This window comes from Cyanistes caeruleus, chromosome 19, assembly GCF_971803275.1.
Source record: "Cyanistes caeruleus chromosome 19, bCyaCae1.hap1.1, whole genome shotgun sequence".
Classification (NCBI taxonomy): domain Eukaryota; kingdom Metazoa; phylum Chordata; class Aves; order Passeriformes; family Paridae; genus Cyanistes; species Cyanistes caeruleus.
Window position 1 is genome coordinate 629,346 of NC_141719.1, and position 13,785 is coordinate 643,130.

At 52.4% G+C, this 13,785-nt stretch overlaps 1 protein-coding gene and 1 long non-coding RNA gene across 2 annotated transcripts; one reads left to right on the forward strand and one right to left on the reverse strand.

Annotated features, from left to right (window-relative positions):
• The first annotated feature begins 1,159 nt into the window (after nt 1–1,159).
• On the forward strand, nt 1,160–5,294 carry LOC147649770 (uncharacterized). Its single transcript, XR_015277925.1, has 2 exons — nt 1,160–1,428; nt 2,329–5,294. It is a non-coding gene; the product is annotated as an uncharacterized LOC147649770 (long non-coding RNA).
• Nucleotides 2,697–10,702, reverse strand: TEKT3 (tektin 3). Its single transcript, XM_023938433.2, has 8 exons — nt 10,497–10,702; nt 8,833–9,432; nt 8,244–8,327; nt 6,713–6,783; nt 6,351–6,494; nt 4,980–5,202; nt 4,291–4,445; nt 2,697–3,005 (listed from the first exon to the last, which is right to left on the reverse strand). Exons 2-8 carry the CDS (start codon nt 9,406–9,408, stop codon nt 2,774–2,776), a joined length of 1,485 nt encoding a protein of 494 aa, XP_023794201.1. The 5' UTR covers nt 9,409–9,432; nt 10,497–10,702; the 3' UTR covers nt 2,697–2,773.
• Between the last annotated feature and the right edge of the window lie 3,083 nt (nt 10,703–13,785).

The window sequence follows — 13,785 nt, forward strand, 5'->3', positions numbered from 1 at the left end:
CTGGAGTGTTCACCTGGGTCCTAGACTGACACAAAGTAACAGTGTCTTTGGCTTATTAATTTATTGTCTTTCTTCCAGTCAGTAAACAATTAATTTACACACCCAGCTCTGCAGCAGTGAGGCAAATGGAATGATGCAAAAGGGTGGGAATACGGTTGTATGATGCAAAGGAATTTCCACAAAGTAACTTTCTCAGCAACTCAGCTGATAGAGGCAGCAATAAACCAGCAATAAATAGCAATGAAAGCAGACACATTTGTCTCATGGAGAAACGAGCCATCCCCTCAGTACAGAAAGGTGGACATTGGGCCTGGCCTATGGTTTAGAAGTGATCTCTGAAAGGAAATCATTTAATGGCACGGCAGCAAAGGCATCTCAGCCAGTAGCAGGAGGAGGCAGGGCTGTTGTTTCATCTCCCCGGAGCACATCAAAGGCAGCTCAAATCCCAAAGCCAGCCCTGCAGGGATTAAGTGGAGCAGCTTCATTCAGCAGCAGCTCTGTCATGGAAAGCAAATCCCTCCCCTTGCAGGAGAGCCGGCCACGTGTTCATTGGAATTGCACCCAAACCCTCTCCCTGGAGAGCCATTTGACAGGAATTTGTGGCAGGGCAGGCTCCCCTCAGGGGAAGAGGAAGACTCACACTGAAGCACACATAGGATGCCCTGATCAAAGTGTCTGGGGGGGATTGGGGGATATCAGCTGCCAGAAGAAGTCACATCATTATTGTCAACTTACCGAAAACTGGTGTGGAGAGAACAAAACCCCAGAGGGACCTGGGAATTCTCTAACGTCTGGGAAGTTGCTGCAGGAAAGTGGAAAGTGTTTGTGAAAGAAATTAGAGGAGCTGAAGCTGAAATTCCTCTGGTCATGGCTCAAACAGAGGAAAGAAACTCTTTGGCAGTGCTGTGGAAAGGAGCATCGAGAGGCCAGGACAGCAGGAGAAAATGAAGTTGGGTAATTGCAGCACCACATAAATGCTGGCAGTTAGGAGAAAGCCCTAAAGGAGCTGGGCCAGTGGGAAAGATCAGTGTTTGGGGAGCTCTGAAAGCAAAATTGAAGTGAAGTCTGAGTCTGGTGTGCCCTCTGTGTAAAACAGAGACCAGATATTTTTGACATGACTCAAAAGCAAAGGTGGAAGTGAAACGAAGGCAAAGCTGTCACTGGTGTCAGGACTTGGCTCCGGGTACTTGAAGGCTGAAGCCTCTCAGGAAAAGGCTGTGGATGCCTCTGCCGCCTCACACTCAGCTGGGAACAAACTTCTGGGGCCCAAAAGCTTGGCAACTCTGCCTGAGAACATCTGGAGTGGATCTGCAGATACACGGAGCAGCCAAAATCACCAGGGGCTGGGCAGGCTTCAGGAAAGGAGCACGGTCAGAGAACAGCATGGAGCAGCCTGAGGGCTGGAGAGGGTGCTGACAAAAACTGGAGGTGAGTTCAGCTGCCACTGGTGCCTTTGGGAGGCAGGAAATGGGAGAAATAGAAGTTGAGATCAGCTGGGTAGTTTCTCCTGCTCACAGTTGTTTCTTTCCTTTGGAAAGGGTGGCTGCTACTTCCGACTAACTCCAGCCCCAAGACACACACAAAGTAGAGGAAATCTATTTTTACTTTCGACAAAAGTGCTAGTAAAGAAAAAAAAAGGTTAGAAAGACAATTGCTTCCTGTTTAGGGCTGGTGCTGGGAAGGAGATCCTGGCAGAACGCTGAGGCCAGGAGGGTGGGGAGGGAAGAGGGGACTGTGGAGCATGAAGGAGTTGTCTGGGGATGGGAGACAAGGAAAGTGCTCCCAGCTCCTGCGAGCCCCACACTGGGCTGCTGGGCCCTGCCCTGCCTTCTCGAGGCAGGGAGGGAGTCGAACTTCTGCCCCTTTGGGATCCCTGGTGCCCACAGGCTTTGGGCTGAGCTCAGCAGCTGAGGTTAAAAGACTCAAGAGATGCAATAGTCTAAGGAGACAAACTGCAAAGTGTCTTTCACACTCAGACTTAGATTGATTGAGGACTTATCCCTCTGAAAGTTCCAATACTTAGCAAAATCAGTTGGATTTACAGCAGGAGAGAAGGCTCCGTGCAGCCAGAGGGGCTGAAGCATGGATTAATCTCTTTATTTTCAAAGTGCTTTGGTGCTTTTCCCACCAACAGACTACACTTGAGAGGTTAAATTAGGAACCCCAAATTAAACTCACAGCATTTTCTTTAATGAACTTTCTCCAAGTCGAATCTACTTCCCCTTTTTAAGATCTCAGCACTGATATTTTTGACGGCATTTAACAATTTTCAAAAGCAAGAAAATTATCATTAGAAATCAGCTTAAAATGCACATTTTTCTATTTTAGGAACAGCACAAACTGCAACTCTTTCCGGGACAATTTGTGTTTCTTCTGCTGCACCATTAAAAATCCATCCTGGATGTCAGCAGCTCATTATTCTGACAAGTGGCTTTACTTCCCCTTGTGCCTCTTCCACATCACAAACACTCAAAAGGAGGAAGATGCAACAGTTTTTCTCCTGAAAACACAGACTGGAAGGGTAGGGATGGATCCCCGTGGGTGGATTTGGTGACATACAGGATATTTTCAGCTCCTTCCTGGCACACAGTGAAAGAGAAAATACAAAGGAAAAGAATCATCCTGGTAACCCAGCAAACAAAACACTCATTTAATTTCTGCCTGGAGTTTACACCAGGAAATGAAATCCTAACAAATTTGTGAAATTGCAACAATGTATTTGCAAAGAAGCTGAGGAAAAGTGGGGATGTGTCCTGCCATGGGTGCTCGGCGCTCAGGTGAGTCCTGCTGAGACATAGCCCAGGATCTGCACGGTGCTGGGGTAGCTCTTGCGCATCCCCATGCAGCGCTCCTGGTCGATGAACAGGGAGTTGTTCTTGACCACCAGGTCGTGCTCCAGGACCCCTTTGGAGCGCACCAGCATCTGCAGCATGTCCTCAGAGGCCCGCAGGCACTGGTGCAGGTTCCGCAGCGTCTCGTTGATCTCGTTGACCTCTTGGACAAGGCTGGAAAACAGCAGGACCCCGTCAGAACCGCCATGGAGCTGGTGCCCACCCAGATGGGCCCTCTGGGATTTCCTCCACCAGCATATCCAGGCTGATTCCAACACCCTCGCCTGGTATGGGAGAGCCAAGGGCAGAGTTCTCCCGACCTCCATGGGGAGGAGTGGGGAGGTTTGTTCCAAAGCTCTGGATATGTTCAGTCACATCTGCCAGAGCAGCTTATGCCACCACAGACAGGGATGAGCAGCTGTGGTTTCCCATTTCTCTTTGGCTTTGTGGCTTTGTTGGTTCATGCTCCTGGATTTCCCGGTGCAGGGGTCCTGCCCAGGAGACACACACAGCAGGACAGGACACTGGGAGAGGCTAAAAGGGAACGTGGAGAAAGTGGAGCATGGAAAAACCAGCAACATGCTGAAGCAGTTCAGGGGCTGGTTTTTAAATCACTTTGAAAAGGGAACTGTGCCCAGAGGGCTCCCAGGAGGAATTGTGAGCTTTGGGTGCCTCCCAGGGCTGCTGCTGGGCACTCCCTGGGGCGCAACCCTAAAGTCCTGGAACAGATTTCCAGTGTGTCCCATGAGGGAGGACAGCTCCACATGTGCACCTTTCCTTGGAGTTACCCAAAAGGAAGGGGCTCAGTGCCCTCAATCTCAGCCTGTTGTAGAGTAGAATCATGGAATCACACACCAGAATCCCAGAGAGGTTTGGGTTGGAAAGGACCTCAAAGCCCATCCATCCCACCCCAGCCATGGCAGTGACACCTTCCACTGTCCCAGGCTACTCCAAGCCCCATCCAACCTGGCCTTGAGTACTGCCAGGGATCCAGGGGCAGCCACAGATGCTCTGGGCACCCTGTGCCAGGGCCTGCCCACCCTGCCAGGGAGAAATTCCTGCCCAATTTCCCGTCTGTTCTCTGCCTGGATAAAAGCCCCTCTCCCTCCTTTCTCTTTCACCCTTAGGGTGCTGGAGGGCCACAGCAGGGAGAGTAAAAGGCCTTCAAAGCTGAGCACATGGAGCCACCAGGAACAGGCAGGAGAGAAGATGAAGTTTCCCCAAGTGGGAAAATTCCAGCCCCCCTGGGGTGGCATGAGGCTGGACTCAGCTATGGTGCCCAGCATCTGTCACAGGTGCAGAGCTCTCCTGGCACCTGAGGGCTGGGACACCTGCTCAGTGCTCTAGGTTCCACCAGGGCACTTATGGAAGGAATATTTAGGGGGAAAAAGCCATTTTGTCATGCAGAGATGCTCCTGAGTGACCCCCAAGCCCTGGCAGCCCTGGAGCCTGGCCTCACCGGATCTGGGCCGCGTCCCGGCACAGCTCCACGTTGGGTCTCCTCGTGCGCTCATCCAGCCGGGTCTGAGCAACCTTCAGCTGAACCTCTTTGTCCTTTATGGTCTTCTGGATAACTTGGATCTTCGTCTCAATCTGAAAGATTTCCTGCCGTGTCTGGGGCGAAACAAACACAGGTATCAATGAAAAAATATCTTCTCAAGTGATCACATCACTCCCTTTTCTCCTGCTTGTGCAGAAAAAAATCCCAAGTTCCAGCCCCTGGGCTCAGGCCACTCTTGCTCTGCCACATCAAGGCATCAATCCAGCAGAGTTTTCAGGGAAATTCTCTTTGTTCTTGCTGCCACATCAGAGGACAGTTAGGAGCAGAGGAGGTTTAGGAGCGGCGATGGATCTATTGAATGACCAGCTTCCCAAAACTGCTGCTTGCAGGAATGGATCCTCCATCAGCTAATACAGGGAAAGGTTTTACTGGCTTCTCATTTAAGGACATGGCATCAGCCCCTAGTGCTGCGAACTTTACCAGTCCGAGCCCTTCCCAGGAAGCTTCCCATGAGTCCCACTGCCCTAAGCCAGGTCCCACCACTGTTCTTCCTGTCCTGTGTCCGGTGGGGCAGGGCAGAGAGCCCACGGATAAGTGGCCACCCCTTGGGAGGATGTGAGCATGGCGGCGAGGGCGGGGCTGGGCACCTTGGCCAGGTGTGTCTGGATCTTGCTCTTGGCATTGGCGATCTCGGTGATGCGGCTGGTGAAGGCGTCGTTGACCTTGCTGAACTGGCGCCACATCTCGTCGGCCGTGCCCATGAGGAGGCTCTCGGTGCTCGCCCGCAGCTTGGCCGAGGTTGCGCGCGCGCTCTGCGAGCGGAAGATGTTGTTGTCTGTGAACCTGGCCCACGTCTCTGGCACCGAGACCCTGCAGGGGGACAGCACAGGCCCTTGGCAAAGCCGCACTGCTGAGCAGGCAAATGAAATCTGTACTCTTAATTAAATTACATGGAAGTGAAACATCTGGGCCCCGTTTTTTCAGTGGTATTTATCAAATATCATGTTCACAAAAACAACTTGTGAAAGCTCAGACAAACAAAACATTCTCCTGTAAAAAACAGAGGTTCCAATCGGAGCTCCTGTTTACACCTTCGAGTCATTAAATGCCAAGGAATTTCCAGCCTCACAAGGACACTCAGATCACAATTCAGTCAATTCCTTTTGCTCATAGCCCATCTCAGTCTTCCTTTAAACAGAACGAGCTTTAGAGCCTACTCCATTCCCTGTCTGTGCATTTGGGGTGAAGCTCCTGCCTGTGCAGTAGTCCAGAACAAGGTCAACAAAAGACTTAAATACCACGTAAGCTCCATTTAAAACCTGCTGATTCTCGGCACATTTTACCCCCTCTGAACTTCAGCCTCAATCCTTTGCAATCCATTTCCCTGTCTAAATATGTCTGAGCTCTACTGTGAATAATTATTCAAACTACTAGGAAAATTGTCTCAATCTGTGCCTCTCCATAAACTTCATGGGTTTGTGTAAGCAGATTTATTCTCTCAACCCTTTGCCACTTGGGCATTTCTCTGTGAGTGCTGGGTTAAGTCACTGTTCATTTACTGCAGAGCCAAAGCTGAGGTCACCCAAAAGCACCCAAAAGCAACTGAACCCTCTCCCAGGACCACGCTCTCATTTCTTGATTTTCTGGGTCATTTTAGCTCCCTGGCAGGCCCTCCCCATGCAGTGAGCCCTCAGACTTTCTGTCAGTGAGGAGCACTCATGCAAGCACTGAGACATCTTTGAAAACATGCATGAACTTAATGAGCTGTGCAGAGGTGCTGGGCTGAATTAATTTTCAGGCTGAGCTCTGAGCCCTTATCTAATGTTTGATTAGGTCAGGCTGGCTTTTGCCTGCCGGGTGTTCAGCTGAAAGCAGAGGGTTCTTCTTCCCCCAGGAGCCCAGAGGGAAAGGACCCCTTGGAGGTGGGTGTCTCCAGGAGGGATGGATGTGCCTTCAGAGAGGGCTGGGAAATCCCAGCTCCTGCCGGGCCATGTGGCAGCCAGGGCCCCAGTGCTCACGTGGCATCGATCCTCTCCACGCCCTTAAAGAAGTGGATGCCTCTGGATGTGTTCTTCAGCTGGTAGCACTTGCTGTCAATGTGGTGACCCATCTGCTTGTCAGCCAGGTCCTTCTCCAGCTCCTGCCGGGCCTCCTTGTTGCACCTGGAGCACACAAACAGCAGCTGCAGTCGGGATGGAGCTGTGGGATGCTTTTCTGCCCATCCCACTCCCCTCAGCCCCCTGTGCTTCCAGAGCATCCCTGCCTGCCTCCTGCTGAACCTGCAGGGTCTGAACCCGCAGGAGGGCTGTGGCAGGGATCTGCTGCGGGGCACAGCTGCAAACACATCAGCCCTGCAGCAAGGGCCCAGAGCCCTCCTTACATGAGCTGGGAATTCACTGTGTCCAGGCACTGCTGTAACCTCTCCCGGCAGGACCTGATGATCTTGATTTCCTGGACAAAGGCAGAAGAAACCCCATCAGCATCTGTGCTCAGACATCCTGGGCACTCCTCCCCTGTCTCCAGCCTGGCACACAGCAGGAACTTCACTTTCCCCACAGCAAACATGGGCTGAAGGAGGGAACCCCAGCCCCACTGCATCCACCTGGAGGGGCCAGGAGGGGGCTGTGGCCAGGGCCAGAGCCAGGGAGGAGCCAGGAGGGGGCTGTGGCCCTGGCCAGGGCCTCTGAAATCACTTTCAGGGTGGGTTCCCAAGTTTTTTCATCTTGACACCAATGGCAGGGCTGCTCTCCTTTACAAGGAGACAGGGCTGGATCCTGACCTGACATGAACAGGCACAGTGGTACTCTGGGCCAGCAGTGCCACGCATCCCAATCCCAAATCCCAGGGCATTTTTCTCCCCACAAGAAATCCCATCCATCTGGGACAAGAGGACTTTGGTGTAAACCCCCAGTCAGTTCTAGGCAAGGTTCAGCTCCCCTGGAGGAAGGCTCATACTGCTTTCAGCTCCCCTGACTCTAGCATGAGCTCACTGCACCCATGAAGATTTCCAGAGACAGGTGATCAGTGCTTCAAACCCAAGGATTTTCAATCTCTCCTGTCTGCAGGAGCCAGCTGAAAGCACAGCCTAAATGCATCCCACACATAAAAAAAATCAAATGGCATGATAGAGATACCAACTCAGATAATTTTTCTAAATCCTCATGACTTTTAAACTAATCTTTTAATTTTTCAGGGCCTGACTCATAACAAAAAATCTTCTAAGAGAGCAGTGGCTTCACTGCCCAGGGGTTCAATTTCCTTCCCAGTTTTGTCAGGCTTTTGCAGTGATTATATTTTACTGTACCCTGCATTAGGATCCCATTTGCTGTGCCATGTTTGCTTTTAATTCGTGATTTAAAGCAGCTTGGATAAAGGCAGGCAGGAGAGCAGGTTTTTATGATTTCTATCAAATCCATTGCCTGAGCACACAGTGACAGTCCTGCAACCACAGTGCCCTGAGCAAAGCAGAGCTGGGGGGAGTGTAATTAATATATTTTATTAGCCCAACTAATATAGCCGGGGAAAGCAGACAAGCCATCAGGCAAAGCCTGCCCTCTCCAACTGTGTGTGTGTAATACAGAGAATGTGCTGCAGATACAGAGACAGATCATTTAAATAAAGAGAGATCTGTGCAGGCAGGACTCTGAAAGACAGGACCATCTCAGGCTCCTCCAAGAGGGTCAGAGGACCAGGATATGCCACACAAACCTGGCTCATTTCCAGCTCTTCCTTCCTCTCCTATGGACATGCTGCAGGCGAGAACACCCACCCCTGCCCCAGCAGGTTTGCGGGGTTGGAGAATTCAGCACCTCAGCAGCACTGAAGAGCCAGTGAGGGAACCCCTGCCCGGCTTGTTTAGGGGAGCTCAGGGGAAAATAACTTTGATACGGGATGTGTGTTGCCAGACTCACTGTGATGAGCTGTTTCTCCACATCGTCATTGACAAGGTCGATGCCCATCCTCTTCTCCCGATTGAGCAAACACTTGTGAGCCACCTGGTGGGGACAAGTCATGACATCAGCACTGGCTGCAGGGACAGTGCCCATCTTGGGGAACACAGGAAAAGAAAATACAGGTGGGCACAGCATGGCAGCCTGGAAAAAGCTATCTGAGGCAGCTGGGTTAGCTGACAACAGCAGCTGAGTGCAGCATCAGCACACGATTGACCAGAGGGAGCCCACATGTCCCCGGGCCGCCACAGCTGAATGCAGCAACCCGTGTTGGGCTCGGGGCTGACCTGTCCAGAGCCCCACAGTACGAGGTGGGCTTTTGTGTCCAAAGCCAGGATTCTGGATACAGAAACATTTGGTTAAACAAACACTGCAGTGATGAGCTCAGCGTGTGCTGGAGGAGGATGCAGCAGTTGCAGGGGATTTGTTTATGACTGACTCAACTAATGGGCTCTTCACGAAAACTTTCCAAGGTTACAGAGCTGGGATGAACTTTAGGAGAGGTTTGAATGCCTGCAAATGTTTGGGTCGGGGGTTGCAGGGTCCCTACCTGGAAGGGGCCCTCAGTGTCGGCCAAGGCTCTCTCCAGCCGTTTCTGCATGTCCGCCAGGGAATTGGTCTCCCTGATCATGGCATCCAGCTCGATGCAGAGCTCGGATTTCCAGTACTCTATGTCATTGACGCGCTCTCCCAGGTTCTTGGTGCTCTCCCCTTGGGTCCTCTTGGCCTGCTGGTACACATCCTTGATGGTGCGGTTCAGGTCGGCCCGCAGGCGCTCCGCGTTGTGCCGGGTGGTCTCTGACTCTTTGTAGTTGGTCAAGTTGGATCTGTGCCAGTCATCCAGTGTGTGCCGGGTGAAGACTCCGTTGGGTCTCTCGGAAATTAAAGGAACTATCTTGGTGGGGGGAAGCCCTGGGAAGCTTTCAGTGAGGGGAGACAAGGTGGGGTTGAGGGCAGCTGCTTTGTAGTAGGAGTTGGGCATCCAAGGCATGCTGAAGCTCTCAGGATGATAGGGAATGCGGTTCTTGTAGTTGGCTGCCATGGTGCTGGTGGCTGGCAGGACCTTGGGAGGTGGTGGCCTTGGCTGGTTAAACTTGGCTTTTAAGGGATAGCCATAGAGTTCCATCCTAGAATGCTGCTGGTGCGGGTCCTGCACAAAGAGGCAGAGGGGAACCTCGCTCAGAAAGTTCCTGTCCTTGTGTACCTCTTACAGCAACACTCAACTTGTGATCGACCAGCCCTGCCCAGGGCACCCACACAGCCTCTAAATCTCCTGAAAGGAAATCCCCTCTGACAGCATCGCAAGCATTTGGATAGGGAGGGATTTTACACCAACTTTGCTGTTAGTATCTTGTGTCAGGCCTTGAAATGAGGAGAGAAACAAATCATGGCTGCTTAGGAGGATGACAGATGTTATACCTTTGTTTCCCTTATTCCTTAGTTCCTTATTTCCTATTATTTCTTCATTTTCCCTGTCAGTCTAATGATCTAATGATCTCCCCTGGCAGGGTGGGCAGGTCCTGGCACAGGGTGCCCAGAGCAGCTGGGGCTGCCCCTGGATCCCTGGCAGTGCCCAAGGCCAGGCTGGTTGGGGCTTGGAGTAGCCTGGGATAATGGGAGGTGTCCCTGCCCACAGAAGGGATGGTCCCTTCCAACCCAGGCCAACGAGTCTCATCCCAGATGCAGCCTGGCCAAAGGCTTTGGGATGGGCAGTGGAACACTCACACCCTCAGATTCAGCCAAAGCTTTCCCAGGTGTGACTGGCTCAGAGTCACTTTGGTGGGACTGAGGATGGGTCAGCTGTGCTCAGCTCCAACAAAGCCCCTGTGTGTTCTGCTCCCCCAAACCAGTCATTCCAGCGCTATTGTGTCTGCTGGGGACAGGCCACTGCCATTCCCTGTCTCCATGCCACTCATTCACCTGGCGAGCCGCATTTGGAGAGTGGGGGATGCTTTCCCTGGCTCTCGCCCTGCAAATAAATCCTTCCCCTTTAGACACTGAGAGACAAGTGTTTAAGAGGGAAGAAACTTTGGGAATAGACTGGATTACTTTTCCACCCATTTCCAGCTGAAATAAACTTGCATCCTTGATGTGCCTTGCATCCCCCTTGGGATAAGGCACACCAGGATGAGAGTTTCCAGTCCCCCTGGACACAGGCACACCCTGGGAGCTGCTGCCCACCCAGGCTGGGATGTGTTAGGACTGAGACGATACCGGCTGTGCTGGTTCTCCCTCCTGGTGAAGCACAGCTCCCCCCGGCAGTGAGCGTGGGGTGAGTCAGGGCTGGGGGTGCCTGGGGGTGCTGCTGCTCATCACTGGCTGCTGTGGTGGTGCTGCCACTGCCGGCTCTGCCCCGCTCTGCCGGGCCCGTTGCCATGGATGGGGAGTTCTGTGGCAGCGACCATTCCAGGAGGTTCTGTGACGCTGACCGGGCTCTGTGACCCGTCCTGCCCATTGATCCCCCTGTAAAGGCCTACAGCAATGGCTGTTGGGCAACACAGGCTGCTGGGTGGGCAACCTGGGGCCAGTAAACACCTCCCAGTGCATTCCAGTTGCTGCCCAGAACATCCTGCCCTGCTGGGCAGCTTTGTGCAGCCCCTGGGCACCCAGGGGCAGCTGTTGAGTGGCTGGATGGCACTCGTGGCCACCTGATTTAGGTGAAGGATGTCTTGCAAGGAGCAGGATCCTTATGAGTCCCTTCCAACCTAGGATATTTAATGGTCCTATGAGCTCAGTGCCCTCAGTGAACAAGCCAGTGCCACTCTGGGCAACCCAGTGCCACCCCAGTGGCCCAGGCCAGGTTGGACAGGGATCTGAGCACCCTGGTCTGGTGGAAGGTGTCCCTGTCCATGGCAGGGTTTGGATAGATGAGCTTGAAGGTCCTCTCCAACCCAGAGCACTCCAGTCAGGAGCTCAGTGCAGACTCTCTGTAACCCAGTGCCACTACTGGGCAATTTGATCCCTTCCCTGGTCAAGCCCCAGTGCCATCAGTGGGCAACTCAGCACAGTCCTTGTGCATCCCAGAGCCATTCCTGGGAAACCAGAGCCTCTCTGGGTGGGCGGGTGCCCCAGCATGTGGCTGAGATGTCCCCAGGAGCCCCTCCCAGCACCAGGGTGACAAGCACCAGTCACTGGTGACACTGGGGATATTTCTGGGAATGCTTTCCTGGTTATCTCTGGCTTTGGCCTGGGAACAGGCAGATGGAAGGAGCTGGGGAGGGATACTGGGGGTGAGCCCAGGCACCCCAGCTTATCCAAGGGGGTCTCTCCCCATCTTCTGGGAACACAATCCAGCTCTGCTGTGGCAGCTTCTATGTCTCACTTTATCCAGAGGGATATTTCCATTTTCTTCATTTCCCAGCTGATATTCCAGAGCTCATCGAGTACCCAGGCTGGTGTTTCTGCCCTCTCACAGCCACCTTGGTTTCTCCCAGTTCTCCCAGCTCCTGCAGTTGCAGACTGGGACTGCGGTGAGGGGTTTCCCAGGTCCTGGTGACACCCTGGCCACCCATCCTGAGCTGGGCTCCCGGGGCAGCTCTGCCTCTTGCCAAAGAGTGACAGAAAATGGAACCTAAAGTGCTTTGTGAACACAAAGTACAACACAGCTTCATTCCTCTTCAAATACACGTCCTGCTTCAGCCAGGGGAGGAATTGGCTGCATCAACCTGCAACAAAGCATTCAGCACATCAGCTGGGTTTCTACAGCCAAACCAGATAAATAATGGCAGTTACAGCCTGCCAAGCTCTGTCCCCAGCAGGACACCCTCCCACCCTGGGAGCAGCCCGGCTCTCTGCTCCTTGCATGCTCCCAGCTCGAGCTCGGCTCTCACGCCCTGCCTGTGGCTAATTCTGTTCAGATGAATCACTGCCCGGCTGGGGACACCACCACTTGTGGGAGGCAACCCCAGGGCTTTTGGAGCACTTGCTAAATTAGGCAGTAATAATTCGATAATGTTGTACATGGCCCGGGGCTGCTCTGTGAAGCCCAGGCAGGACTTTCCTGGGCAGTGCCACGAGCAGAGGGACCATGGGGACATCATGGACTGGGCTTTGGTCCCACAGGATCACAGAATGTCCTGAGCTGGAAGGGACCCACAAGGATCAGCAACCCCTGGCCCTGTCCAGACCCCCCAACAATCCTACCCTGGGCACCCCTGGAGCTCTGTCCAAGCTCTCCTCGAGCTCTGGCAGCCTTGTGCCCATTCCCTGGGGAGCCTGAGCAGTGCCAGCTCCCTCTGGGGGAAGAATCCCAAAATCCAACCTAGATCTCCTCTCACACACTCTAAAAGCTGCATATATGAGAAGAATTGGCAGAGGTAACACAGTCAAATACCACAAGGGACTCTCAAGTAACTGCCAGGTGCTCAGTCTGTGATACCAAAATCCCAGATCTCTGAGCACCGCAACGAATTAAAAAGGCTGTTTACATCATCACCATTTATTCGAGTAACTAAACCTGGTTCCTTAATTCTGACTACAACTCCAACAGCTGCAACATCACTAGAATTACAAACTGTCCCCACCCAGTTGTGCTGGGGCACATCCAGTTTGGATGGACACGTGAGGACACAGCTTGTGCTGAAGCCTCAACCAGTTTAGCTCAGAATAAAGGAACAAAACCAGGGTGAACCTGGGAAGCTGATGGGAAGCAGAGGCGCCAGTTCTCAGCATGGCAGCCCAGGCTGGCCAAACTGGAATTTCAAGGGATACATTTAGATACCTGAGTACAAAATCTGCTGCCAAGAGCTGTCAATCTTTGTGTCACAGCTCTACATTCTGCTGTCTATTAATACAGCATTACACAGGGTCAGAAGCTGTCCTGCTGATAAATACCCAGATCCAGATGCTTTATAGCAACTCCTGTGAGCCTGCACGTACCCAGAACAACCCAATCACTCTTTTACTCACGTTTGAATATTCCTCTGTCTCCCATAAACACTGCACCTGCCTGAAAGGGATCAGCTGCTCATTCACAGAACCGCAGAATCCCAGAGTGGTCTGGGTTGGAAGGGAGCTTGGAGCAACCTGGGACAGTGGAAGGCATCACTGCCCATGGCAGGGGGTGGGATGAGATGGGCTTTAGCTTTCCTCCCAGCCCAAATGTTCCATGATTCTCTGAGATGATTTTCACCTCTGAACATGAGGCTCTTAGTGAGAAAGCAACAAAGAGATCAAAAGTGAATCAAAAGTAGACCAAAAGTAGACTGGCAGCTGAATTACTCAGTCTAACCAGAGCAGCATTTGACTGAGATTTCCAAACAATAAATGTGGCATGAATAAATCATCACAAATCCCTCCCTGAGCTCTCGTGATGAGTCACAACCACCAAACCACAGATGCTCAGGGCAGGCTCTACTCATCCCCAAAGTTAAGCCTGGGATCACTCCTGTAATTACAGCAGTGGTGATCTCAGAAAATGTAATCATTTACCAATGATGCTCTCAGGAACCATCAGAAAAAAAAACAACTGAGTTCAGGGAGAGCGTCCCTGAAGCCTCCTCAG